The sequence below is a fragment of the Sphaerodactylus townsendi genome, linkage group LG02 (genome assembly GCF_021028975.2).
Source record: "Sphaerodactylus townsendi isolate TG3544 linkage group LG02, MPM_Stown_v2.3, whole genome shotgun sequence".
NCBI classification, from domain to species: Eukaryota; Metazoa; Chordata; class Lepidosauria; order Squamata; family Sphaerodactylidae; genus Sphaerodactylus; species Sphaerodactylus townsendi.
Genome location: NC_059426.1, coordinates 87170444 through 87196751, shown reverse-complemented (window position 1 = coordinate 87196751; position 26308 = coordinate 87170444). Strand labels below are relative to the sequence as shown.

At 41.7% G+C, this 26308-nt stretch overlaps 1 protein-coding gene across 1 annotated transcript in view; it reads right to left on the bottom strand.

Annotated features, from left to right (window-relative positions):
- RRAS2 (RAS related 2) overlaps positions 1-13140 on the bottom strand; it is a 62627-nt gene extending 49487 nt beyond the window's left edge. The window contains exon 1 of the mRNA XM_048485556.1: positions 12751-13140. Coding sequence (XP_048341513.1) covers positions 12751-12855 — 105 coding nt within the window. The 5' untranslated portion in view covers positions 12856-13140. The remainder of the gene's footprint in view (positions 1-12750) is intronic.
- Positions 13141-26308: the final 13168 nt, after the last annotated feature.

Genomic DNA, 26308 nt, shown 5'->3' with positions numbered 1-26308 from the left:
GTAGATAGCACTGGAGAGGAGTCAGTAATCATGTTGGAACCAATAATGTGGGGAAGTACAGCTGTGAGTGTGACAGAAATCCTAAAACTTGCAAAGACTCAAAACTGTCATCTAGCGTGTCTGGGGTCTTCAATTACTAGAGATTCCATGAGAATGAGCTAACCACTTCCATTCCACATTGAACCATTCAGGCAGACTTAATCACTTTTGGTCAGAGGACAATTTGTAATGGATCAAACCATCTATTTTTCATTGAACTTCAAAACCATTACCAGGGCTTGGTGGAAGTGGGACTACACTGTATATAGCTCTGATTAGTAAAAGTAGTGTCTGACATAAGAGATGGGGATCTATGTGGGACGGGGTCAGAAAGGAGGATGGCTTCGATGGAATTCCATTTAGCATAAATATATGTACATTTGGAATTTTCTCTTGTCTTCCATCTCCAGTGGAAACTGGGTCCACAGGAAGTTGGTTAGGGGTTAAGGATTCCTTTGACTTGTAACAGCAAGAACCTATGCACAAGCTCTAAAGAATAGCTACAGAATAGGTAACATGTTGAGCTTAGTTAGTTCAACTGGAACACTTTTCATTTGAAAAATGTTACAAATGTACACAATGTTGCTGTGTGCTTTTCCCTGTATTTTGTTTTGCCTTTTCCCATCCATTCTTTAATTCAACCACTTTTACTTCCCCTAACTGGCTTCATTTGGTACAATCTATTTACCTCGAATATTTTTCTCAATCTTTTCCTCATGTACTAGACTGCACAGGTGCTACCAGATTGGTCATGTAATTTTTTTATTGCTCTAGTACTGCACTGGAAGACCACCTTTTCAGTGGATCAGTCTAGAGGTTCTCCACCTAAACAATTTGAAGAGCTTTCTGACAGTAAGGCTGTTCAATAGTGGAATATGTTGCCTTGGAATGTGGTGGAGTCACCTTTTTGGCTGGATGGCCATCTGTCAGGAATGCTTTGATTGTGTGTTCCTGCGTGGCAGGGAATTGAACTGGAAGGCCCTTGTGGTCTCTTCCAACTCTATGATTTTATGAGGTCTTGAGCAGTGGAGCTAGTTACTAGTGTACTTTCTTGAGAACTCTTTGTCTAGAGGAGTTTCCCCAGCAAGAAAAGGCACCATTTCCCCTCCCTATCGTAACAGTGAGGTCCTAGAAGCCAAATTTAGGCTGCTAGGTAGGAGCCCTGTGGTGCAGTGGTAAGCTGCAATATTATAGTCAAAAGTTCTGGGCATGACTCAAATTTGATCCTGACAAAAGTCAGTTTTAGGTAGCTAGTTCAAGGTTGACTCAGCCTTTTTCTAAGGTTGGTAAAATGAGTACTCACCTTGCTGGGAGTAAAGTATAGATGACAAGGGAAGGCAACCATAGCTGACAACTTAGAAGGCTTTAAAAGAGGAGTGGACAAGTTCATGGAGGATTGGGCTATCAATAGCTACTAATCATCATGGCTAGCTACTCCCTCCAGTAGCAGAGGTAGTCTGCCTCTTCAAATCAGTTGCTGGGGAGCACAACCAGAATTCTGCTGTTGCAGTCTTCCTGTTTGTGGGCTTCCTAGATGAAGCTGACTGGCCACTATCTTAACAGAATGCTGAACTAGATGGGCCTTTGATCTGATCCAGCATGGCTCCTCTTGTGTTCCCAGATAGACATACATTGAAATACAAAAATGCTTTAAGATTCAGCTTCCCTTGTAGAATAGTGAGATTGTAACAACCAGAAAATGCAGGGATCACAGCTTAATCTGTCTTAAATTAATAAACACATTACAATAGTTAAACATACTGGCTAAATGTTTTGTGTACACATCTTCCCTTTTATACTACGGCATACCTTGCATACTTTGGATTGCCAAGGATAGCCCAGTCTTATCAGATCTCAGAAGCTAAACAGGCTCGATGCAGGTTAGTATTTGGATAGGAGACCACCAAGGAATCCCACAGTCGCTACTACAGGCAACAGCAAGCAAACTCTGAACTTTACCTGCCTTGAAAACCCTTCAGAGTTGCCAAAAATGAGCTGCAACTTGTCTGCTTTGTAAATATGAATCAACTGCATCCAATATTGGCAATATATGATGGATTTTATCACAGTGCACCAATAAGGGTTTAGTAATGGCAAAACTTTTTTAAAAAGTAACAATGGAGTTTCATACATTTGGAATTTATCTGTAAAGAGCAGATTCACTGTAATTACGAATGTTTACGTATATAGCAAAATTAGCTTAGGTTATTCAGTAGCATCAGCAATAAGCTTTTTCTTAACTTCTGTTTGCATACCGTATAAAAATAAACTTGTAGCAAAATATATTTTGTATAACTAATAGCTACAGATTTTTTTCAATAAGCATAAAGAACAAGAGCAAGTGTCAATTGTTCTTTCTTTTTAAAACAAATATTAACTGTTAAGGTTCACACTAAGTGCCATTCCTTTGAGTTGAACAACATAAAACATTAAGGTTAAGAAGAAAGAGAATGCAGAGTATATTGTGACCAGTCAGTATGTGACAGCTGGAGAAACACTCGACAGCAGCAGCTGCATACATTCTATAGAACATCTTATAGCACAAAGCAACTTATGTCTACTTTACTCTGATGTCCATTATACTTGGATTCCCACCCCCACCCCCCACCTCAATTTAATTGCAGGGATTTGGATCTTCCAAGAAATTCAACAACTTAGTGCCTCTTGGGGTGCATTTGCACTATATACAGTGCAATAAAATGGCTCACTTCATTCTAATAGGTCGTAATGTAGTGCTTCCCACCAAATTGATATTTGAGGCACATTTCTTCTCCCAACTAAAAGTGAAGAAATGTAAAACTTACCTGCATTCAGAAGAAACCAGTTACTCTGCTTCAAATAGATTCAGTGTCTTGGAAGGGGGCAAGGCCAGAGACAGGAAGTTGGGAGACACACGGCAGACACCGTCCTCTGAGGGCAGGTGTTTCACCTCCCAGAAGGAATGTTAACTTTCCATGGCATACTATTGGCTCTCACAGCACTTTAGCAGAGTTCGCACAGTATTGGCTTAATTATATTTTCAAAATTGTATCCTGAACCCAAAAATAATTTACAGAGAAAATAACATGGCGTATACAAGACTGAGCTGTTCTGCCAGGCCTATGTTTGAAGGCCGCTATGACAATCTGTCCATCATAACTGGCCTCCCTCCTCCCCTCCCATTTCCTTTTTTCTCCCCCCTCCCCTTTTCCCCATCTGTGCTGGGTAATCTGGGTGTGATGAAATGTTATTAGACTATTAGGTGGTTTTCTTGTACTGTTTTATTGCATTTTAAATTATGTACACAACTCTTGAGTCCACACAGTGGGGGAGAGCAGTCAAAATCCATTAAACTGAACAAAATCTGAATTTTTAGATTTCAGATTCTTCTGCAAATTTGGGTCTTCTTTCTAGTTTGCAAAATGATCTGTCTTATCTGTTCAAGATCCCAAACTCTAGATGTACGTATACACAGACTGCTGAGAATTATATATATTGATGACAAAAATGTGGTCAGGAAAAATAAGCCACATTGGAACTATTTTCTAGTACTTCACATTGTCTTTCTGGTGGGCACTGCTAAAGTCTGTCAAGTTCCAGGCACTCTGGGCAGAAGAACATAACTGGTTCTGCCAAAGATACAGCAGACTTCCAACCCCCAAATTTGTCTTGTTATAGAAAACAACTGTGGATGGCTTGTGTTGTGGTGCTAGTTTATCAAGACCTGGACAAGGGCTTATTTCTATAATGAAGGAAATGTTTATGGTTTATAACATCAATTATGAAAAAACCTGTTGGAGAATAGTTGTTTTTTAATTTCTATGCAAATTCTTATGCCTTGTTGCAGTATGACTTACTTACTGCTGTGCTGACAAAAGACCCTGATCTAGCTGTTTACGTGCATTTCTTAAAGTATATGTGCCCAACCTCTCATAATCGGAGCATATGTGTAGTTGGTGGATTATCCCTAATAACCGTTCATGATTGACTAAAAATAGTTCAGTTGGCATCTTGCGTCTTGCTTCCTCTGGCAGGGGAGTTAAATAGATGTTTTGACAGAGAAGCACCATGTCTTCTGTAGCTGTGTGTATACTGAAGGTGGACTACAAATGTCACACAGACAGATGTGAGACTGTCAAGTCTTACTTGTGCATTGCTGTGGTGACATTCCAGTCATTAAAGAAAGCATTTGCTAGTTGCAGAAGTAGTTAACTCAGCAGTAAACTCTAGAGTAAACCTCCAGCTGTTGAGTAAAGTGGTCATTTTTCTGCTTGTAAGGAGGCTTTGTGACAATTCATTAGCTTGTGGTGTCCTTTCCAAGCATCTGCATGTTCTTCAGCACCTCTATTAAATGATCTGCATAATAGCTGAAAACTGGAATGTTGTTACAGTTTATAATCTTCTTAATGTTGCTATATGTTTCTACAATCTAGTTATTCTCAACATTACATTTTCAAAGACTACTGAATAATTGCTTTCAAGATGTCACAGAACTGAAACAAATAGGGAAGAAAACTGTGACCCAGATTTCAATAACAGCATATGAGGGAATGAATAGTATTATTTCAGAGAACAAATAGATGCTCACATGCTTGAACGTACTTTTTCTTTTGAGGGATGCTAGAACACCTCTGGTTCAGCGCATATTCTATTCAACGGTTGGGAACAGAGATCTGATTTTTAGTTTGTTGGAAGTATTTTGCAGGTTGTTTCACAGTAATCCCTGCAAACCATGCAGTACAATGCCAATTCCTGGAATGAGAGATGTAACAAGAATGGCCTTTAAGGACAAGTGTCACAGGGCTAACACGGCTGCCTCTCCCAACAAGGTTAAAGGTCAACAAAGGCAACCAAAAAAGAACACAAGAGCAACCCTTCTGGATCAGTTTAATGGCCCATCTGGTCCAGCACCCTGTCTCAGACAGTGGCCAACCAGTTCTTCTGCAGGTCCAACAGCAGGTGACATAGCCAGAGGAGGCCTTTTCCTAATGTTGCTTCCTGGTACTGGGATTTGGAGGCTTACCGCCTCAGAATATAGAGGTTCCCTCCAGTCACCATGTAACCACTGATACATGTAACTATGTAACCACTGGCACCATGTAACCACTGATACATCTATCCTCCCTGAACCAATCTAATAACCTTTTAAAACCTATGTCTGTGACCATCACGATATCCTCTGACAACAAATTCCACATTTGAAAAAATCACTGTGTAAAGAAGCATTTACCATTTTCATCCTCAATCTACTGCCCATCAACTTCATTGGATGCCCTCAAGTTCTAGTATTTTGTGGGAGTAGAAAAGTTCTCCATTCACTCTCTCCACCCCATTTGTAATTTTATAAACCTCTTTCATGTTCCCCTTAGTTGCTTCTTTTCTAAACTTACAAGTCCCAGACTCTTCAAGCTTTCCTCATAGGAAAGGTACGCCAACCCCTAATTAATTTGGTTGCCCTCTTTTGAACTTTCTGCAGCTCTGCAGTGTCCTTGTTGAGATACAGTAAACAGAACTGCACACTGTATTCCAAGTGAGGTCACACAGTAGATCTATAAAAACATTATAATATTGGTAGCTTTATTTCCTGTTTCTTTGTTAATAATTACCAGCATAACATTAAAACTCCTCCTACATTAATTAAGAGATCATAAGGGTGCACCAATTGTAAATATGTGCTTTGCAAATTTAGATATCACATTTCCATACATTTATCACAGAATTTAGCTTGACAGTACTCAGAACATTAACATAACACAAACATGGCATTCTTCCTCCTCCACCATCTAAAGTGAAGTGTGAGTCAGATGTAACAAAGCTGTTTCCATCCCAATATTAGATGACCTTAGGGTAAATTCACTGCCACTCAGAATCCATTTTCCAATCTGTAAAGTAGAGCTCAGTCTCAGTTGTTGTAAGGACAAATGAGGTAAGGATTATAAAAAAGATATATATTTTTTAAAAACCCTGAAACCATGCATAATATGGCAGTTGTGAAAACAGAAGACTGTTTGTTTTCCACTTATGCATACATACGTCCAAGTTCTCTTCCCACAACAGATCTTAAATTGAAGCTAATCAACAATTCTAAATATTTCCGTGGGCTTTTTGCCAATACCATCAAAGGATTTGTATAAGTACTGTTGTAACTTTATATTTTGTGATTATAACCACAGTTAAATTGTTTGCCACTAATATTAATCTCCACAGAACACTACTGAGAAAAATGCAAAGAACCCACCATTATCATAATCTTTGCCTTTTGTCCCCAAAATGCATAAAATAAAATAACCCCAACACCAATTTATGCATCTAAATGACTCTAGCTCCCAGAAGATGATGCTACAACATGTATTTATGGTACCACAGAACTGTTATACTAAAAACAAGAGAACAACATAGCTACAATGACACAGAATTTACAATTACACAGGATGCAAAGAGGCAGAGTCAGCATCCAGACAGAATCAACTATAGAAGCTATAGAAGTCTGAATGGTACTCTCTGAACTACAGCTTCAGCCATGCAGGGATAAACTAATTATCTCCATCCACTTGCAAAGATCCACCAATAAGCCTAGCAAAATAGGATAACAGTTATTTTAACCCCAGCATTTCAAACAAGGCAAGCCATTCAGAACTTCCTTTCCATGCAACACCAGAGATTCAAGCGGATAAATAAATCCAACACAGAGTCAGCTATGAACAGACCTTGAACTCAAACCAGGGCTAAGTTGTAAATGAACACTCATTATGGCACACTGGCTCTCATTTTCAGCTTTATCAGTCTGGAAGCTGTAGTGACATCACCAAAAAAATTGTTTGGGCCTTTTAAAAAGCATATATTTTTGTTTAGATTATAAGTAGCAAGAGACTATTCTGGAGTACAAGTTCTATCAAATATTCCATAATCAGTTACATCTCGATAATGTAACAGCACAGAGAACAAGCATATCACTTTAATTCCTCTTTTTAAGATGCCGCGGAAGTGTTACAATGGTCAGAGTATGAGAAAGAAGCAGGAGGTTATGTGTTAAGAGTAGCCACCCTCTTGATAACAGCTGCCATAAACTGGAACCTCGCTTCTCCTATAACCTACTTAACAGATTTGCTTTCCTATTCAGACTACGAAATTGCATTGCAGTCTCCATCTAAGCTAAAAATATATTTTAAAGAACTTGAGTTATATTTCATGAAAGCTTTCCTTTAAAAAATGCATGCAAAATGAACTAAAACAGTCATGAGAGAAAACAAGAGTAAGAGAAAACAAGCTACAGAAGAAAAGCAGAATGGAGTACATACTTGAGCTCATATCCTACCTTTCTCCGTTTCATTCCACTGAGCAATGTAAGAGCAATTGTATTTTTTTAAAAAAAATTAAACACACATTTGAGATCAATTTGAGGGACCAGGTGATCATGCTTCCTCATTAAAAAAAAGGCAGAGTCCTCAACAGAACTTCTTTTAGAGACAGCTTTGTCAAGAAGTGCCATGAAACAATTACTTCAGGTACCAGATTCTAAAACACAGGGGGCATTTCCATGATTTTGATGCATTTGGCCTTTAAAAAAAAGAGTGGGAAGGAGGGAAAGAGCAGAAGCTCCAGCACACACCAGAGAATGCTTATGAGGAAAGGACTGCAGAGAGGGACTCTGATTCTGCTCTAGAAGCACAAACATTGGAGACTAGCACAGAATATGCCTATATGCCCATACAAAGCAAATGTTTTCCACCTCTAACATGAGCTGAGTGCAATACAGATACTGAGATATTTTTACCAGATGCCATGCAAACAGACAAAGAACACTCCAAAGAGGCATAAACAATCCCCACTGATACTAAAGTAAAGCCAAATGACAGCTTTAATGCCACTGTTGTTAGCTGTGTCAGTGCTGATCATCTCTGTTGAACCGCTCAACTTTCTTGGGCACAGCCAGACCACCCCTATTCTCCTCCCCTGAACAACATGACTTTAATTGCCTTATATGGCCTTACTGCGTGAGTTATTTGCCTGACTCGTTTGGTCCTTTTGTGCAAGACAGACAGACATCACAAAAAATCATACTACAAAGTTGCATTTGTTTCTATAGGACAACATAAATACGGTCTCCATTCATCTTACCTGTTCATTCTAAATGAAGAGGGATCATACACTCAAAACATCCCCGGCTTGCAGAAACTGAACTGAACTGAACAGAGTGGTTTAAATTATTTCTCACAGACTGAACTCAAAGAGTTACCGTTGGAGACCAGTTATTTTCAATTTGGGGAATCTGTCCAGTCGGGTTCCTCAGAGTGCACTCTTACCCTGATCCTACCCCCCATGCTATTTAAATCTCTCTGTAAAGCCCTTAACAGAAATTATTGGTAGTTTAGGAATTGATGTCATCAGTGCGCTGATGACACTGTTTCTCTCTATCCAAATATCCTAGTGATGTGGTAGAGGCCTTGAGCCACTGCCTGACTGCTGTGGTTAAATGGCTGAGAGTGAACAAATGAGACTAAATCCTGGCAAGACAGAGGCAATACTGGTTGGGAAGGACACTGTGCCTCCTACTTTTGATGGAGTTCAACTAACCCTTTCTGACTTGGTTAAGAGTCTATGGGTTGTTCTGGACACTGCATTATTGCTGGAGAAGCAAGTTAATTCAGCCACAAAAAATGCTTTCTTCCAACTTCATTTAGCATGGAAGATAGAACAATATCTTGACTCTGCTGATCTGGCCACCTGGATCTATGATGCCATAGTAACATCAAGACAATAAGGCACTCTATGTAGGTCTCTGCTTGGAGTGAACTTGGATGCAGAAAGTTGCAGTTTGGTTATTATCAGGAGCTAGGCAAAGCTTGGAAGATTACTTCTTCAGTCACTCCACTGCCTACTGATCAGTTACTAAGCCCATCTGGCTGGTTGATTCTGCATGGGCCAAAAGAGACGAGTATAGAACAACATACAATCCTTTTGAGGAGGGGACTTCGCACAGGTCCCACACCCAAAACAAGTCTGCCCCATTTTATTTCCCCCAACCTGGGTTTCTGGAAAATCGCTAAAGTAGCGATCCTTTTGAAAAATCCTGGGTTGGAACCACTGCTGAGCAAATGGCCAGGCAGGAGGCACTTTATTTTCCTCCCTTCCACCATGCTGGAGAATCCACCTGCCTCTGCCCTGCCATTACAGGGAGGCACCTTTTTCTTTTTTTAATATTGTGGGTTGCATCTGAGTAGCTACACAGGTGCAGCCAATCGTATTGTGGGACGATCTGAAGGCTGTTGGGATTCATTTCTGCATGCCTGTGTAGCTACGTATGTTTTGCCAGAATTTTTTTAAAAAAACAAAGCATCTCTGTGTGAAGGCGCAACAGCAACCCAGGTTGTTCCCATGGGCTCCGATTGATGCCTACACGGAATGCTTGTGAACAGGAAAACTGGTTCCTTTATCATGACTGCAACACATTATACATTTGCTGTGCAGAATCGACAGTTATCATATACAAAGCCCTTCATGGTCTTGGATCCTCATATCTGCAAGACCACCTCTGTACTATTGTGACAACTTTGCTCATCTGAGCAGGGCCTTCTGCAGATGTCATCCTACATGTGGGCAAGATCAACAACTGTCTGAAAACATGCCGTCACTGAAGTGGGCCTCACCCTGCGGGCCTGCCTGAAGAAGTCAGAAATACTCCCATGCTCCTAGCATTTCTCAAACTATGTAAAACAGAATTGTTCAGGATGGCATTCATAGAAGAGATAAGATTACAGAATAACAAAGTGACCCAGGAGAAGCTGCTGTTCATCTATTAAAGTAACACCATGTTCTGCATTGCTAACATGTCATGTTTAACATATATGCTTTGTTCAAATGACAGCTCCATTTCAAATTTCTGCAATTCCTAGTCCTGTTACATTACTTATTAACACCTCAATTAAGAGATAGCTGGAGGGTGGGGACGGTGACACCCCACCCCTCTAAAAGGTTTTCCCATGATGCAGGAAGCCCAAAAAGTAAAAAGAAAAAAAGTTTGTAAATGTCCCCATAAGGGAAAGCAGAAATTAGGCTGGCTCTCCAGGTCCAAGGGGGCTGAAAGGACAGTGGAAGCTGACCAGTGTACGCTCCACTCCAGGAACGTCCCCACCACACCAAAGCAACTCATGGCAGTGTGGGAGCACCGACACAGAGCTGGGCGCCGTGGCCCGGCATCCCAGGGTAAATACCTCTGGGGAGGGCAAATCTGTCAGCATAAACCTGCACTGCCTCCAGAGGGGGATACAGCCTCCTCTCTGTATTGGGCTGCCCATGTATCATCTTATTGATTTTTACTGTACAATCCATCTTCATACTCTATGAGAAAGGAAAACTATGATGGATGGATGGATGGATGGATGGATGGATGGATGGATGGATGGATGGATGGATGGATGGATGGATGGATGGATGGATGGATGGATGGATGGATGGATGGATGGATGGATGGATGGATGGATGGATGGATGGATGGATGGAGTGTCCAATCCCTTCACCCACCTCAAACCACTTAGATGTAGCCTAAATCTATCCTACCTCAGTTTCCCATAAAAAAATTTCTTTAAAAAAAATCACCTAGCTTTTCATAACTGTTTACTAGCATTCGTTCCAGACTTCTCTAATATCACCACATTCAGTTGCATGTGTTCTACCTCAGGCTGCAGAAAGCCTTCTAACTTTGCTCAGTAGAATGATGGCATATATACATTTGTCACCAAGTATCCTATGGTATGTGTGATGGGGGAAAACTTCTGGGTAACACTTCAAGGAGTACTGAAGGACTGTACTGGGTAACACTGAAGGACTGTACTGGGTAACACTTCAAGGAGTACTGAAGGACTGTAAACTGAATATGAGTCAGTGTGATGAAGCAAAAAAAGTAATGTGACCTTAGAGTGTATCAACAGAGGCATAACTACCAAATTGCAAAATATCACAACCCTGCTATATACTGCTTACTGGCAGTCTTCAAGTAGTGGCTGAAAAAAACACTCGTCATGGATGCTTTAGGCTGATCTTGCATTGAGCAGGGGGTTGGACTAGATGGTCTGTACAGCCCTTTTCAATTCTATGAATCTATGATTCTATGTCAGTATGGTAAGGAGTCCAATTCCCTCAAGTTTTTTCACCACAATAGAGCATTCTTGATCATCAAATGCCCAAGATACATATAAAATAATAATATAAAAAGCAGCACACAAGAGAAGGCAGTTTTATTTATATAACATTTATGAAATACTGCCAAAGGAGAAAACAATTCTCACAGAAGTGAGTTCTAATTTGAGCCTAATCTGCACTTTTTGGAGAAGTTGTTTCTCCCCTTCTTGGTTGCTATTTCAGGGGCCCTCTGATTTATTTATGGAAGCCTAACAGATTGAAGAGTATTTTTTCGTAGCTATTGGTTGTGCCTTGTTTGATGTCTGTTCCTGGGTTCCATTTTGAGGGCCTGGGGTACAAATCTAAAATTTTATTCTCAGAAGCTACTGAAACTCCTAAAATCCTAACCACCACCATCACCCAGGTCTGAACACCTCCCAAAATACATGGATTACAGAGTGATATGGGCCATGTTGGTATTTTTTTTAAAAAAATCACTGACTTGAGAGAAGCTGGTAACTACTCAACCTTCTGCGTTCTCATTTTTTCTTCTGCAAGGTACAGATCAATCACACGTGTACTGCCTTTTCTCCTAAGAGTTTGCACTCATATGGATGAGAATTCTCTCATACACAACACAAAGGACAAGCATCAAGACTTAAAACACAGCAAATACTTCCTGTTACAGAAGTTAACTCGGAGCTATTACACACTGATAGTGTAAGAAGTAAATTTAAGAGGGAGAGGCAGTTTACCACATATTTGCATGCCAGAATATTGTTTCCCTAAGCATGAGTTCAGCTAAGTTAAACATCCACACCACATATGACACCTGATTGGCTACTCACGATGCTCGTTTTTAGACAGTGATTAAAGTGCACAGACCTGTTGCAAACAAAAATGGGGAGGGGGGGCGCTCCCAAAAGCACATATTTCTTTCCAGCATATACGTCTAGACAAAACTACTACAAGCATCAGCTGGCCGTTTACGCTGGGATATTGCATGTGCCTAGCAGAAAGCCTGTTCCACTGAGTTCGAGAAGACCGACTCCCATAGCAGCAGGGAGGCACAACTGTGGCGCCACGGGGTTAAACCACTTGCTCAAGGTCGCACGAAAGCGCTTAGACAAAATGTCCTTAAAATGTCTCAAGCGACCACCAAATGATACACCGCTGGGACTGGGAAGTTGTTTCTTCAACAGCCCCCAGTCAAGATCAGAAGGGCGCCGTGGAGGATCCGTGCCGCCAGGCCCCAGAAGCGTTGCAGCCTGAAGCCAGTGACCCGCCCCTCCCTCTGCACGCCCCCCGGGGGGAGAACTCTGCGATCAGGCAGAGCCCAAAGCGCCAGCTTCCCGTCCCCACTGCAAAGAGATCCTGGCCAGGAGGCCTCCGATCACCAAACCCGAGGAGGAGGAGGAACCCGTCTCGCCCCATGCAGCCCCTGCCTCAGGCTCGCGCGGGCACTTGGTCCCCAAGGTATTCCCCACCCTCAGGCTCCAAGCCCGGCGGAGGAAGAGGAGGGGGCCCCACAGTCTGGCGGAGCTCCTCCTGCCCCACCCTTGGGCAGCTTGCAGAGAAAGGAAAGAGCCGCCGCCCCCCTTCCGGGCCCCTCACCTGGATAAACTGGATGGTGAGGGCGGACTTGCCCACTCCGCCACCGCCCACCACCACCAGCCGGTACTTCTCCTGCCCCGGGCCGTCTCTGCAGCCCGCGGCCATCGAGAAAGAGCCCAGGCCGGGCTAAAAGGGAGCAGAGCGGCAGGCTCTGCCTTCGCCGCGCTGTTCGGCTGCTGGGTCGCTTGCCGCGGGGCTGCCACCACCACCACGGGCCCGGACGCCGCTTGGCCGCTGCGCGCGACTGAACTCCGGCAAAGGGAGGCGCGAGGACCACAACCCGCCCGCCGCTCGGGGGCAGCTGCCAGTCACAGGCTCCTCCTTCTGCCGCGCGGCTGCCTTCGGCGGAGTGAAAGCCTCAGCAGGCTCTGCTAGGCTACAAATGGCCGTCGAGGAGAGGGAAGGGTGGGCATGTAAATAAATATGAATATTCATTAGATGGGCGGGGAGTCGCGTTTTCTAGATGGGTAACTGGTATATGCAATATTGTTTACACATGGGTGAGAGGCAGAGATTATGCCTTTCAAACAGGCAGGCAGGTTTCTCTCTTATCTTCTACAGTTCGATAAGTTGCCTCACGCTCCTTAGATTTTCAGCCTAACTTCTGCGTGAATTCGTGGAAATGTTATATTTTTGAACTTTGTCCGTGTCATTATAACGAATAGGCACGTGCACAACTAATTATTTAAGATAAACTTTTGAAATACTGAAACGCTGCAGTATTGTTATGCAACCAGTTAAAGTCTGTGGAACCCCTATGAATTTTCCCAGATATTTTTTTTAGATAAATTCGCTCAAGTACCTTTTAAATATGTGCTGGATTGCAGCTTTGTTGTAAACGAAAATTCATGAACTTATTAACGATATGGAATTCTCTGTCAGAGCGCTTTGCCTTTCAGAGCTCACCGCAAAGTCCCAGAGCCTCCTGAAATGCAAATAGCTAGCCCTAGAACATATGAGAGCAAATTACAATGGTGAGACCAAAGACCAAATTACATCAGGTCTTTTCTGAGTTTAAAGAAGGATATGCAGCTAACAAACCAGAATTGCCAGACTATCAGTTCAGAATCCAAATTGATACAGAGCCTCGAAATCCTCAGTTTTTATTCACAGTTCTTGTATAAAGTGCAGGGGAGGGGGGAAGAATATCAAATTGCCTCATTCAGATTGCATGCTTTTTTCACAGTGGTGCCATAAACCACTTCTCAGGAAAGGACTGGAACCAGTATAGTTGCCACATTCCTGTGATTCACCCCTCCCAACTATTTGTGCTTTGATCTCATACCTCACAGGGAGACCCCCAATTTTTGGTGGGTACAAGAATTCTAGGACATCTGCCAAACTGAAATAGATGCTGATATTCCTTCCGGGGGATCGTTAGTTCTCCTTGCTGGGGTTTAGGGAGGTCTGTGGTGGTTCAGATTTTAAATAACATCTCCTTATCACAAAGCTTCTTTGTATCCCAATGAAGGCTTGTGTTTCCTCTCATTTAGAAAACATAGCAACCTTTGCTGATCCAGTGTGCCCCTGTAATGTTTTTCTGTGCTGGTTCCTGTGCTACAAAGCCACCACATTCTCTTACAATGTACTGCCACAGCAACAAGATGTTTGTAGATTTGTTGATTTTCCAGGGTTGTCAACTCTAGCTTTTTAAATTCCTGGAAATTTGGAGTTAGAGGCCCTGCTTTGGGTACCCCAGCCACCTGAGGCTGCATGGGTGGCAACCTGAGAACAGTTCTTCTCCCTTAGTGATCTCACCAAAACTTCAGTTCTGCATTAACTGCTTAGGGATTTTTAAAGCTATTCCCGGGTTGCTGGCAAAACATACCAGCATTAGGGATGTAACCAAGACTGAAGAGGCTTAGGATGCCAGCTAAGTCCTGGCCCATCCTCAACCCATCCCTGAAGCTGCCAGTTTTTAGAGAGCCACCAGAATTAAACCAGGCCAATGGCAGTGTGCCACTAGTGTGACTTGGCATGTTGTTGTAGTTTGATATATGCTGGCGATGAACTTAGTTGCCTGCCATTCAGAGGCAGGGCTTAGGATGCTGACCTAAATCAGTCAATCAAATAATCATTACCTTCAGCCTATCTTCATGGCAGGTAATCCACCTGTAGCCCAGCTTACCAGTCAGTTAGTACAAACAAATTCCTCCAAGCCCCCTGAAACTCCCTCGGAATGGTTAGCTCTGTCTACTTTTAATACCTTAGCTTTTGCATCTCTCTCCCCCAATTGCCCTTCCTTTCTAACACTGGACACAAAAGAAGTCTGCCTGGTAATGCAGGCAGTCTCAAATAATGGAATAACTGAAGCAACCAGGACTCATGAGTCCATAGAATTAGAAAGACTACCCCATGGCAGTGAAACCATGCTGTTATTGGCAGAAAATGGAACTGCTGATCACAAAAGCACAAGCATCCTTATTGGAACAAGCATGATTGGTAGATGGTGAACCACAAGGGCTATCAAAAACAAACTTGTCTGAATAGTTACTGTCTGGACTCAGATCTCCTTTATTTTCCCCAGTGCAAAATTTGATATCCAGAACCACCTGATGGTGAGAGTTAGGGAACACTTCTAAGCAAGTCTTTGAATGTCAGTCCCATTTTATTTAATGAAACTAGCACCCAGGAATGTTCTCTTAAGATTTCAGCTCCAAGTGGTAGGATGGAAAGGGGCACAGATGTTTATGTCAGAAAAGAGTGAGTGGTAACTGCTACCTCATTTAGATCCCCGTGTGAGAACTAGATAGCCTCATCTTTTTCATGAGGACTAAAATGTATTCCAGAATGCCCCATGAGTATTAAGTCTTTACATCTATGGGCTTTTCTGCACTTACTGCTTCCTGCATGGCTGTTCCCTTTGCACATTTTTTATTTAAACAGGGATCCTCCTGCTGCGGGGTGTCCCCAGCCAAATTGCCATTTTAACTCCTCACCACTTCCTTTCCCTTTCCATGCAACCTCCCTCTTGGGAGGTTGCCTGCCACCTTTGGGGATAGGCTGTCTGTGGTCTAGCTTTACTTTGCTAGGCTACAAATTTAATGTCAGTTTCAAGGATCTATTGCTCAACTGATAGACCTGAAGTTTTTAAATTAAAAAAAGAGGAAGCCTGTTGGATCACTCCATAATGCTGCCAAGAGAGTTGGAGGAACTGCTGTTGGGTGGGTGGGTGGGTGGGTGGGGCAAGGAGAAAGGAGTGAAAACCGCAAAGAAAGCAAAACACATGCCGATTCCCTTCACTTTCCCTGTGCAGCGGGGGGGGGGGGGATGTCGCACTTTACCAGGTTTCGGAAACCATGGAGATTCTCTAATCTCAGTAAATCAGTAAATTTTGAAGGGGGGAGTGTGCATAACCAAAAATCCAGTCTGAAGGGAATGTACACTCTATGCGAAGGAAACCACAAGAACATAAAAAGTCTATGCTTTGACACAGGAGAGTAGAACAGACATAATTTAGGTACAGGTGCAGAACTGACAGGTTGACTAAATTTTCTTATGAAATAATTGATATTGTTGCCTAGTGAGACTACTCAGCTGGGCATCTTAGTGCTTTTCATCATCCATAACACTGTATTTTGCAATAAAATGAGTGAAAAACAATGCTTTAACTCACAAAAATATTTTATCACAATTGAAACACAATGATGAAAAACATGCTAGCTGTTTTACATACTTTCTCCTAAAATTAGACATGCTACAGATAAAAATTAGGTTGTACAATGAACTCTAAAGTATGAAAATGAAGTTGAGACCATTGCTATATCTTAATAAGGAATTTGCTTTTTCCTGTAGTTGTCATTGTTCTTGAACATACTATTTTTATTCTTAGTATGAATTTTAAAAAAGTACTTCAGCATAAGGATAGATTTTTTTAGTTATTAATGTTATGCAATTGCACAGTATCTAAAAAAGCAAATACATTCTTCAGCTCTTTTCTCTTGTACTGGGGAAACAGCTCGAGGTCCAGAAAAAACTTGGAACACAGTGTCCAAAACATTTTTCTATGTCCAGACTCACTGGGGCCTGAGTACAAAGTGACTGAAACTGAAATGAATTCATTCCTGCTGAAAACTAAGAACATACAAACATAAGAACCAGCTTGCTGGATCAGACCAGAGTCCATCTAGTCCAGCACTCTGCTACCGCAGTGGCCCACCAGGTGCCTTTGGGAGCTCACATGCAGGAGGTGAAAGCAATGGCCTTCTGCTGCTGCTGCTCCTGAACACCTGGTCTGCTAAGGCATTTGCAATCTGAGTTCAAAGAGGATCAAGATTGGTAGCCACAGAATAGATCGACTTCTCCTCCATAAATCTGTCCAAGCCCTTTTTAAAGCTATCCAGGTTAGTGGCCATCCCCACCTCCTGTGGCAGCATATTCCAAACACCAATCACACGTTGCGTGAAGAAGTGTTTCCTTTTATTAGTCCTAATTCTTCCTCCCAGCATTTTCAATGTATGCCCCCTGGTTCTAGTATTGTGAGAAAGAGAAAAATTTCTCTCTGTCAACATTCTCTACCCCATGCATAATTGTATAGACTTCAATCATATCCCCCCTCAGACGTCTTGTCTCCAAACTAAAGAGTCCCAAACACTGCAGCCTCTCCTCATAAGGAAGGTGCTTCAATCTTCAGTCATCTTCGTTGCCCTTCTCTGCACTTTTTCTATCTCTTCGATATCCTTTTTGAGATGTGGCGACCAGAACTGTACACAGTACTCCAAGTGTGGTCGCACCATGGCTTTATATAAGGGCATGACAATCCTTGCAATTTTATTATCAACTCCTTTCCTAATTATCCCCAGCATAGAGTTTGCCATGCATTGAGTTGACATTCCTATGGAACTATCAACTAAGACGCCCAAATCCTTTCCTGGTCTGTGACTGATAGCACTGACCCTTGTAGTGTGTATGTGAAGTTTAGATTTTTTGCCCCTATGTGCATCACTTTGCATTTTGCTACATTGAACTGCATTTGCAATTTCTTAGCACACTCACCTAATTTATCAAGGTCCGCTTGGCACTCTTCGCAATCCTTTGTGGTTCTCACCACCATACATAATTTGGTATCATCTGCAAACTTGGCCACCACGCTACTTCCAGGTCATTTATGAATAGGTTAAAGAGCACTGGTCCCAAAACGGATCCTTGGGGGACACCACTCCCTACATCTCTCCATTGTGAGAACTTCCCATTTATACCCACCCTTTGCTTCCTGTTCCTCAACCAGTTTTTAATCCATAGGAGGACTTCCCTCTTATTCCTTGATTGCTGAGTTTTCTCAATAGTCTCTGGTGAGGAACTTTGTCAAAAGCCTTTTGGAAATCCAAGTAGACAATGTCCACTAGTTCCCCCTTATCCACATGCTTGTTTACACCCTCAAAGAACTCTAGTAAGTTTTTAAGACAGGATTTGCCTCTGCAAAAGCCATGCTGACTCTTCCTCAGCAGGTCTTGCTTTTCTACATGTTTAACAATTTTATCTTTAATGACAGATTCTACTAATTTACCAGGAACACATGTCAAACTGACTGGCCTGTAATTTCCTGGGTCCCCCCAGACCCTTTCTTAAAGATTGGTGTGACATTGGCCATTTTCCAGTCTTCAGGGATGGAGGCAGATTTCAGGGATAAGTTGCATATTAAAGTGAGAAGATCAGCAATTTCATGCTTGAGCTCTTCAAGAACTCTTGGATGAATGCAATCTGGGCCAGGGGATTTGGTAGCATGGCTGCCAGAACTTCTTCCTTGTCTACCACTATCTTCTCTAGTTCCTCGGATTCACCTCCTAAGAAGCTTGGTTCAGGTGCAGGAATTTTCCTCACCTCCTCTTGGGTGAAGACAGATGCAAAGAATTCATTCAGCTTCTCTGCAATCTCCCTGTCATCTTTTAGCACATCTTTTGTTCCTTCATCATCTAATGGGCCTACTAAACTGCCATAAAGTGCTGGCTGAAAATGCACATGTGAACCTTATTTATTCCTCATGATCCCTTATGCCAGCATAATGTAGTAATTAAGAGTAGGTGCACTCTAATTTAGGGAATGGAGTTTGATTCCCCACTCTGCCACTTGAGCTGTGGAGGCTTATCTGGTGAACTAGATTAGCTTATGTACTCCAACACATGCCAGCTGGGTGACCTTGGACTAATCACAGTTCTTTGGAGCTCTTTCAGCCCCACCTACCTCACAGGGTGTTTGTTGTGATGGGGGAAGGGAAAGTAGACTGTAAGCCCCTTTGAGTCTCCTTACAGGAGAGAAAGGGGGGGATATAAATACAAACTACTATTCCTCTTCCTACTCCTCCTACTTCTTTATAATTCAGCGATATATGAAATAATATTCTAAATCACATGGAGGAATATATGCAGATAGTCTTGAGTGCTACAATTACATGAAAGCCTGTAGCAAAATCCAAGGTGAATGACTGCTCAATTAATTCACATAGCCTGGCACAAACAGTTATCATAAGCAGGTAGGTGGCAGGGGCTTACCGCCCATAAAGACATGGGGTATCCCATGTTGCTCGCTGGCTGAATAGTTCGCTGTGGCTGCAGGTTGCCTCCTATTTTACTGATGCCACTATCAAAACATCTGTCAAGGAGAATACATTAATGAGTTATACATAATTGTCCAGAAAACCAGTCAAGTCTAATAGAAGGAGAGGAGGAGGTATTAGGCAGAGGCCTGGCCCAAACAAGATGTGAAGTGAATTACTTACAGGAGTCTGCTTAATAATTCTGCTGTAGGTATGCAATGTTCTGTTATAAAAATCCTGCTCCTTTTGTTTATTTTTATCATGCCTAATGAGTAACAAGAGCCCTATTGATGAGTGTAGATGAAGAATAATATAAGATGAAAAGCTATGCAGATTAAGCAATATTAACTATCACCAATCCAGAATTATCAATTAAATATTATGTCACGGGCTGGCCACAAAGGAGGCACAAGGCACGGTGTAGTGAACACTCACAGCTTTACTTGTTAGGCAAAGAAACTCACAGCTTTACTTGATACAAGTTAGACAAAGAAACTCACAGAAGCTCACCGCTCCATTGTTGCAACCAGGTTCACTCAAACTAAGTCCTCAAGAACAGTTCAGCAAAGTCCACACAAAGTAAGTCCACAAGTTCAGCAACATAAAGTCAGTACAGTTCACACAAAGTAAGTCCACAAGCAGAGTTGTAATCCGAAAGTCAGGTCTAACACAAGGTTCAGAGCAGGGCAGCCATCAACATGAGCTGTTGTCTGCAAAGGCACAAAGCAGCAACCTGCCCTTTTTATCCATGTGGGAATAATTGCCATGCTTCAGGGAGCCGAGTCTATGAGCACTCACATTTTGCCAGCAGCCAGTCTGGCTGATCACCGTTGCTCTGTCAGGTCCCACTGCAGCCATTGCCGGCGCTGCTCTAGCGAGGTAGGGGAACTAGAAGGACTGCAAGCTGGGGAGGCTGGAAGTGAGCTCTGGGACTGTTCTGGGAGTGCTTGCTGAGCTGGCCCTGGTTCTGAAAGGCTGTTATAGGCCAGTGTGGCAGCAGCTGGTTCCTCATCCTCCAATGAGTCACTGCTGCCAGGTCTGGCTTCAGAGGTCTCACCTCCATTGGAGTCAAAAGACCAGCATAACAGGCCATCATCCTCACTGTCAGACACAGCGAGGGGACAGACCCTGACATATTAGATGTAGCAAATAGAACAATTTGGCCTTTTTAAAGATATAAAATCAACAGAAAGAAAACATTTCTTTATTTCTAACAAAACAGGATGAAATGGTGCCCAGGGACAACACTTCCTCTGAGTGCCCCCTGTGCTCCAGCCCCCCATGTCCTTCTGCTTGTGAGCAGGGCGGGGTAGCTCTTGGGGACGGGGCTTGGACCAAGCCCCATTCCCCGCCTCTTTGCAGACCAGCTCCTGCTGTCCCCAAAGCCTGAGGAGGGCAAATGCTGAGCTGTTCGGAGGCCAGGGGGCAGGGCTTGGCAACAACGGGTGGCCCAGGTAGGCACTGTGGCTGCCTGCCACCGAGACCCACACCCTCCCTGCAGGGGGGCAGGACTCAGTGGCGTGGGGCTGGAGCGCACACCGTTTTGTCATGTGCCCCCTGCCATATAACCAAAAGGCGTGCACCTGGGTACATTGGTGACTCCATGTCTCTATAGGCCGTACGCAAGGAAATATCAAACTGGCAAGAGATGACAGATGAAGGAAAGGAAATGCAACGGTTGCTATATTTCCAAATAGCTTCAAGAGCAAGAAGAGAATTGAACAGAATGAGTATTAAGGGAGTTGACAGAATTTGAAATAGAAATTACGTGAAACAGCATCTGTTTGGAAGAATGTACAAGTTTCTATTAAAATATGAGACTGAAACAGAACAATTAGAAAAACATCTGGTGAAATGGATGCAAAAATTTCAAAAAGAAATGTCCTTTCAACAATGGGAATCATAATTGATATAAAAATATTACACTTGTTTTACAGATGGTACATCACTTCAAAAGACATTGTGAAGATGAATAAAAATCTGAAAGGAACCTGTTGGATATATCAAGAAGAAAATGGAATATTTTACCATTTGTGGTGGACTTGTAAAAAAGTGAAACAATTCTGAAAAGAAATACATGCAAAAATCCAAAAAAAATGAAAATCAGATTTTAAATGGATGCAAAGACTATATTACTGGGAACTCCACAAAAGAACCTACCAGGAAATTCCAACAACTATTCCTGTATCTAGTGACAGCAGCCGGAGTGGTATTGGCATATTGATGGAAAGCAGAAATTTGTCTGGATTGAGAAACCAGGGAAGGGAATATGCTTCAGTGGCAAAGCTTACCAGCCTTGTAAACAGACTGCTGAAACAGGAGTTTTATGAGAAGTGAAAGTTACAGTTTCTGTATTGCGCTATGTTTTAATAACGTTTTTGTAGACTAGAAAGTAACTAAAATATATGGGCCACAGTGCCTTATACCAATATTGATGGTATTAGATTTTAATGTTGGAATTAGTAAAGTTTAGGAATTTTATTATTTACTGGTCAATATATTTAATGATTGAGAGGTATTTTTTTAAAAAAAGTTAGATTCCTACTTTTTGTCTCTCTTTTTTCATATATATGCTTCCTTGTTACTTGACCAGCCTATATATTTATGCTTAGAAATAATTTTTTGCTTTACACAAGTTTATCCTTTAAAACTCTTCTGGGATTATCCCATTGTTCAAGGGAGGGAGAACACAAGAATATGTGCTACTGTTGGCGTCTGTCATTTGTGTGGACATTTGCAGAAGAAGGGCTATTTGTGAGTCTGAGCAATACCAGTAGCGCCACAGGTTTTTTAAAATGATCTGAACACAGCATCATATACATGTTATATGTACCTTTCTACACATAATGTTGCAATATTCCAGTCAGAAACAGTTTTCTCAGTACAACTAATCTTCCCTTGCATTCCCTAAATCCTTCCCACGCAACTAACAGAATGTCTCCTGATTCATGTTATTATAGAAATAGCACTAGATGGCATCTGCTACTTGTTTTGATTGTTTATTTCTCTTCTTTTGAAGAGTGTACTTGAGTTCTGGTCCCTGTAAAATTAAATGTTAATGGAGTTCATCTTCAGATATACCTAATAGAAGCAAAGCAACTTAATACAATGTCGTGAATGCATAGATCTGCTGTTCGGGCCGTAGCACAAGACACAGCACAAGGTATTCCTTCTGATACAATTTCAAAACCAAATTAAATGAAATAATGTGAATCATCTGCTTCCCATTCCATTGCTCTGTATGCTGCTTGTTGTTTCATGAAAAATTATATTAAACTGCTAAGTGCTTTTGCACCCCGCTTGTGCAAGTAGAACTCCACTAAGTATACTTTCTGTTGTTGCATCACTGGATTCAACCCAGAGACAAGATTGTATCTTCATGTAAATGTAGCATTTACTCAAATGCAAAACTAGTTTTTCCAAGGTATGCCTCCAAAAAAGGTGTGTGTTATATTTGCGTAAAATTACAATTATGTACAATATTTTTGTGTGTGTATGTAATATACATTCCCAGTCATCTTCCTTTTGAATAAACACAGTACCATATGTTTAGCTTCTATGTGAAGGTAGACATTTGGTGATTTGTTTTAGCATTTTGCATTCATTTAATGTCTGTTTCATTTATTCTATTTATTTATACAGTACAGCTTAGAAAACTAGGACACAGAGACAAACTAGGATGACTATCTTTGCCCCTAGGCTTGGGAATGTGGCTTGCACTTTGCCATCAGGATACAAGGTCTGGAGCATGCCAAGCCATAACAGGAGAGCATGGCTGCAATTGAGAGCAGTTAGTCATGGATTGAGGTTGGGGGTCTGATCTGCCAGTGCCCACTCAGCCTCACTGACAGTTGGCCAGGGACCCAGAAGTGGTGCTTGAGCTGATATTTGCTGTATTGTAAATGTTAGAATTTATTGTTTCAGGGCTTTGTGTGTGGAATTGGTGAGAGTTCTTTCATCATCTCAAATCCAGTACACCAAGCCACTGGAGTCTTCATGAGCCACCCACATGCAGGAAGAAATGGACTTGGCATTATCGGACTGTAATTAGAAGGACTTGAAATGAAACTTAAACAGGACCTCGAATTTTTATGTTAAATGTTAATGTTGATAAGTGTTATATGTTAAGGAAAAGTAAACAATTTTGTTTAAAAATTTAGTTGTTGCCAACTCCTTCCAAGTTCTCCCCCACAGAACCCATAAGCTGAGGTGACATTTGCACGCAAGATCACTATACTGGTGCATTGATTATATGTCATCTTTGTGAAAATATTGCAGTGGTGGTGTATTGTGTTGGCATAATCTGCTATTCTGACTGAATACTGCCAGGGCAAAGGCAAAAATGGTAGTATTTGAATTCTTGCTGGGGGAAGAGTGGGGATTAGTTGATTTTTTTTCTTATTCATGGGTTGCTTCTACCTCCCCCTCCCTACCCCAACCTTTTGGGGTAGGGTCACTACCAGACAAGCTTCCAAAACAGGAAAAACTTGTTCCCTGCTGTGATGGATGGCTTCTCCCCTAAGCAGGAGGACATCTTGTGGGTGTTGCTGGTTCCACACTCCAGGTATCATCATGAATCCCTGTTCCTAAGGTGTGTATCTCATGGTATGTATGCAGGTTCCTAGAGATACCAACCAAAGAGATGCCATGGATCTTCTGTGAGAGTGAGGAAGAAGGAGTTTGAGGGAGAAGAAAGGCAATCAACTCCTCAGGTAATACTTAGCCAGGGATAAAAATTGGTACCCTATGTTAGGTAGGTTTGTCTATTTCAGCAAGATAGCAGATTGGGAATTAGTAAGAGGATCAAAGCAGGGTCCAGAGACCAGCTAACTTTATCTTCTGAGTCTGAGTTCAAGGGTGACTGGACTGGGGAGGTGCGGAGATCGAATAATGTTCACACTTCATCTATTTTTATCGGAATGCTAAAGGCATTAGTCAAGGCATTAAATATCTTGGTGCTGTTCCCAAGATATTTCTTGATGATTTCACAAGAAAAGACTGGAAGGAAGGGTTTGACTGAAAGATTCCAGAGGGAAACAATTTTCCTCTTTTCCTGTTACCAACCTCTTGTTTCTTTATAAAAAATTACTAGGAACTGATACTATTTTGACTATTTACTACAAGTATAAATATGTATAAAAGTGATACTGCTTGTCAGGGTGCTCTGTGGGTTCCAGTGATAACACAGCTGGTCAGCTTTCAAAATAAAGAATTCTGGCACTTGGGCAGAACCTGGGGAATGAGTTCTGGGTCAGAGGGAGCAGCTCAGAGTTGTTCAGGTGATAGAGGAAAAAGGCAAGGACATGCTGTATCAGATGAAACCAAGGATAGCTCCCAACGGTTTTTGGCAGGCCTAGGAGAATAATCCAGAACAAATGCTTTCTAGTCAACCGGAGGCTCAGGTACATCAGCATCCCCAAGCTATATATCTGATCCTTTGAGGGGAGTGCAACCCCAGTCAGAACAGGAGATATCCCGTTTCCTAGGTCAAACCTGCCTCCCACCAGTATCACCTCCATTTTGTGGGATTAGGTTTGTTAACCCCCATCCATTCCAAAACTGGCTTCAAATGTTTATAGATACTATGCAAAATTAATTTTGTAAAGCAGGAGACTGCATGAAGAGTGCCAACCCTACAAATGCGGTTAGAGGAGCTATATCACTCTTAAGAATCTAACCAGCAAGACCAAGCTGGAGACAAATATTGAGCGTCGCAAAGTGTAAATCAAAGTCCAAATCTAAACAATATACAAAAAGTCCAAAAAATCAGAGTCCAAGTCCAAACAAAATACATGAAGTCCAAAGTAATCAGAATCCAGGCACAAGTTTGCCAGTCATTTCTTTCCCAGTTTCATGGAAGCAGGTCCGCTTCTTCAACTTTTTAGTATTTTGTTGTTTGCTCTTGGCCATTCAGAAACAATGCAAAAGACTATTTAAAGTGTGTGTTCCTTCCTAATGGGAGAAGCTGGGCAAACGGTGCCGTATAGTACCATTTTGTTAGGATTACGTTTGTTAGCCCCCATCCATTCCAAAACTGACTTCAAATGTTTATATACAGTCATTTGTATTTTAAAACTTATTTTTTTTATTTTGTGACTGTTCACCACCCTGGAGAGCTTAAGCTGAGTGGCAAAGCAACATACATATGTTTTAAATAAATATGTGATTTCTTTCAAGGAAATATTTGTTTGAATTTTGTTTGAATTTAAATGCATAATAAACTCAAAACAACAATTGTCCAAGTCCCCCTCCTTTCTCTTAAACTCCGTTGTGTTGTCATTTGGATCTGCCTTCCCTCTCTAAATCCAATACTTTCTCACTACATCATACTGGGATAGTAAAAGTAACCCTGATCCTTGAAAGACATACATTCAGTGATGTTTGCATAAGCCTGGGGCAGCTTAAGGAAACAAGTTGCCTGATTTCTTTTACAATGGTGGACAAAAATCAACACAATAAAGTTTGTGAATATATGGGGTCCTCTTGTTGATAGATAAAAAATTACATTGAATAAGAAATTGCAAACTAATTCCTCCTGTAACTACCATTGTATTAAATGAATGACAATGGACTGTCTGTCCCACGGGAAGAATTCAATTTAGTGACCTAATAATAATTCAAAATGACACAAACACAACTAAGGAAACCACAATGTGTATTAATGAATGACAGCACTACCAGAACAGGAAACTAGAGCTTGTTTAATGAATAAGCATATTGCTTAGATCCAGATACTGCAGAAAGTAGAAATGTGAGGTTTTATACTGATAAGGACAAAAGAAAAACCTTTTAAAAAATCTTTGTATTTTCGATGCCCTTAATTTTAGATGATGCTTTTTACTAAGAGTGTGCATCTAGTAAGGATCTGTCTGTTGATGGGGGAAGTTTTACCGTGATTGCTTGTTGACAGCTAGAGCATCACCAGTTCAAGATTTAAATCTGTGTGGTTCTAGAGTTTGGGGCTTTTATAATGGGGAATGTATATGAGGTCCTTAATGACACCAAATCTGCACTGAACGTTTCCCT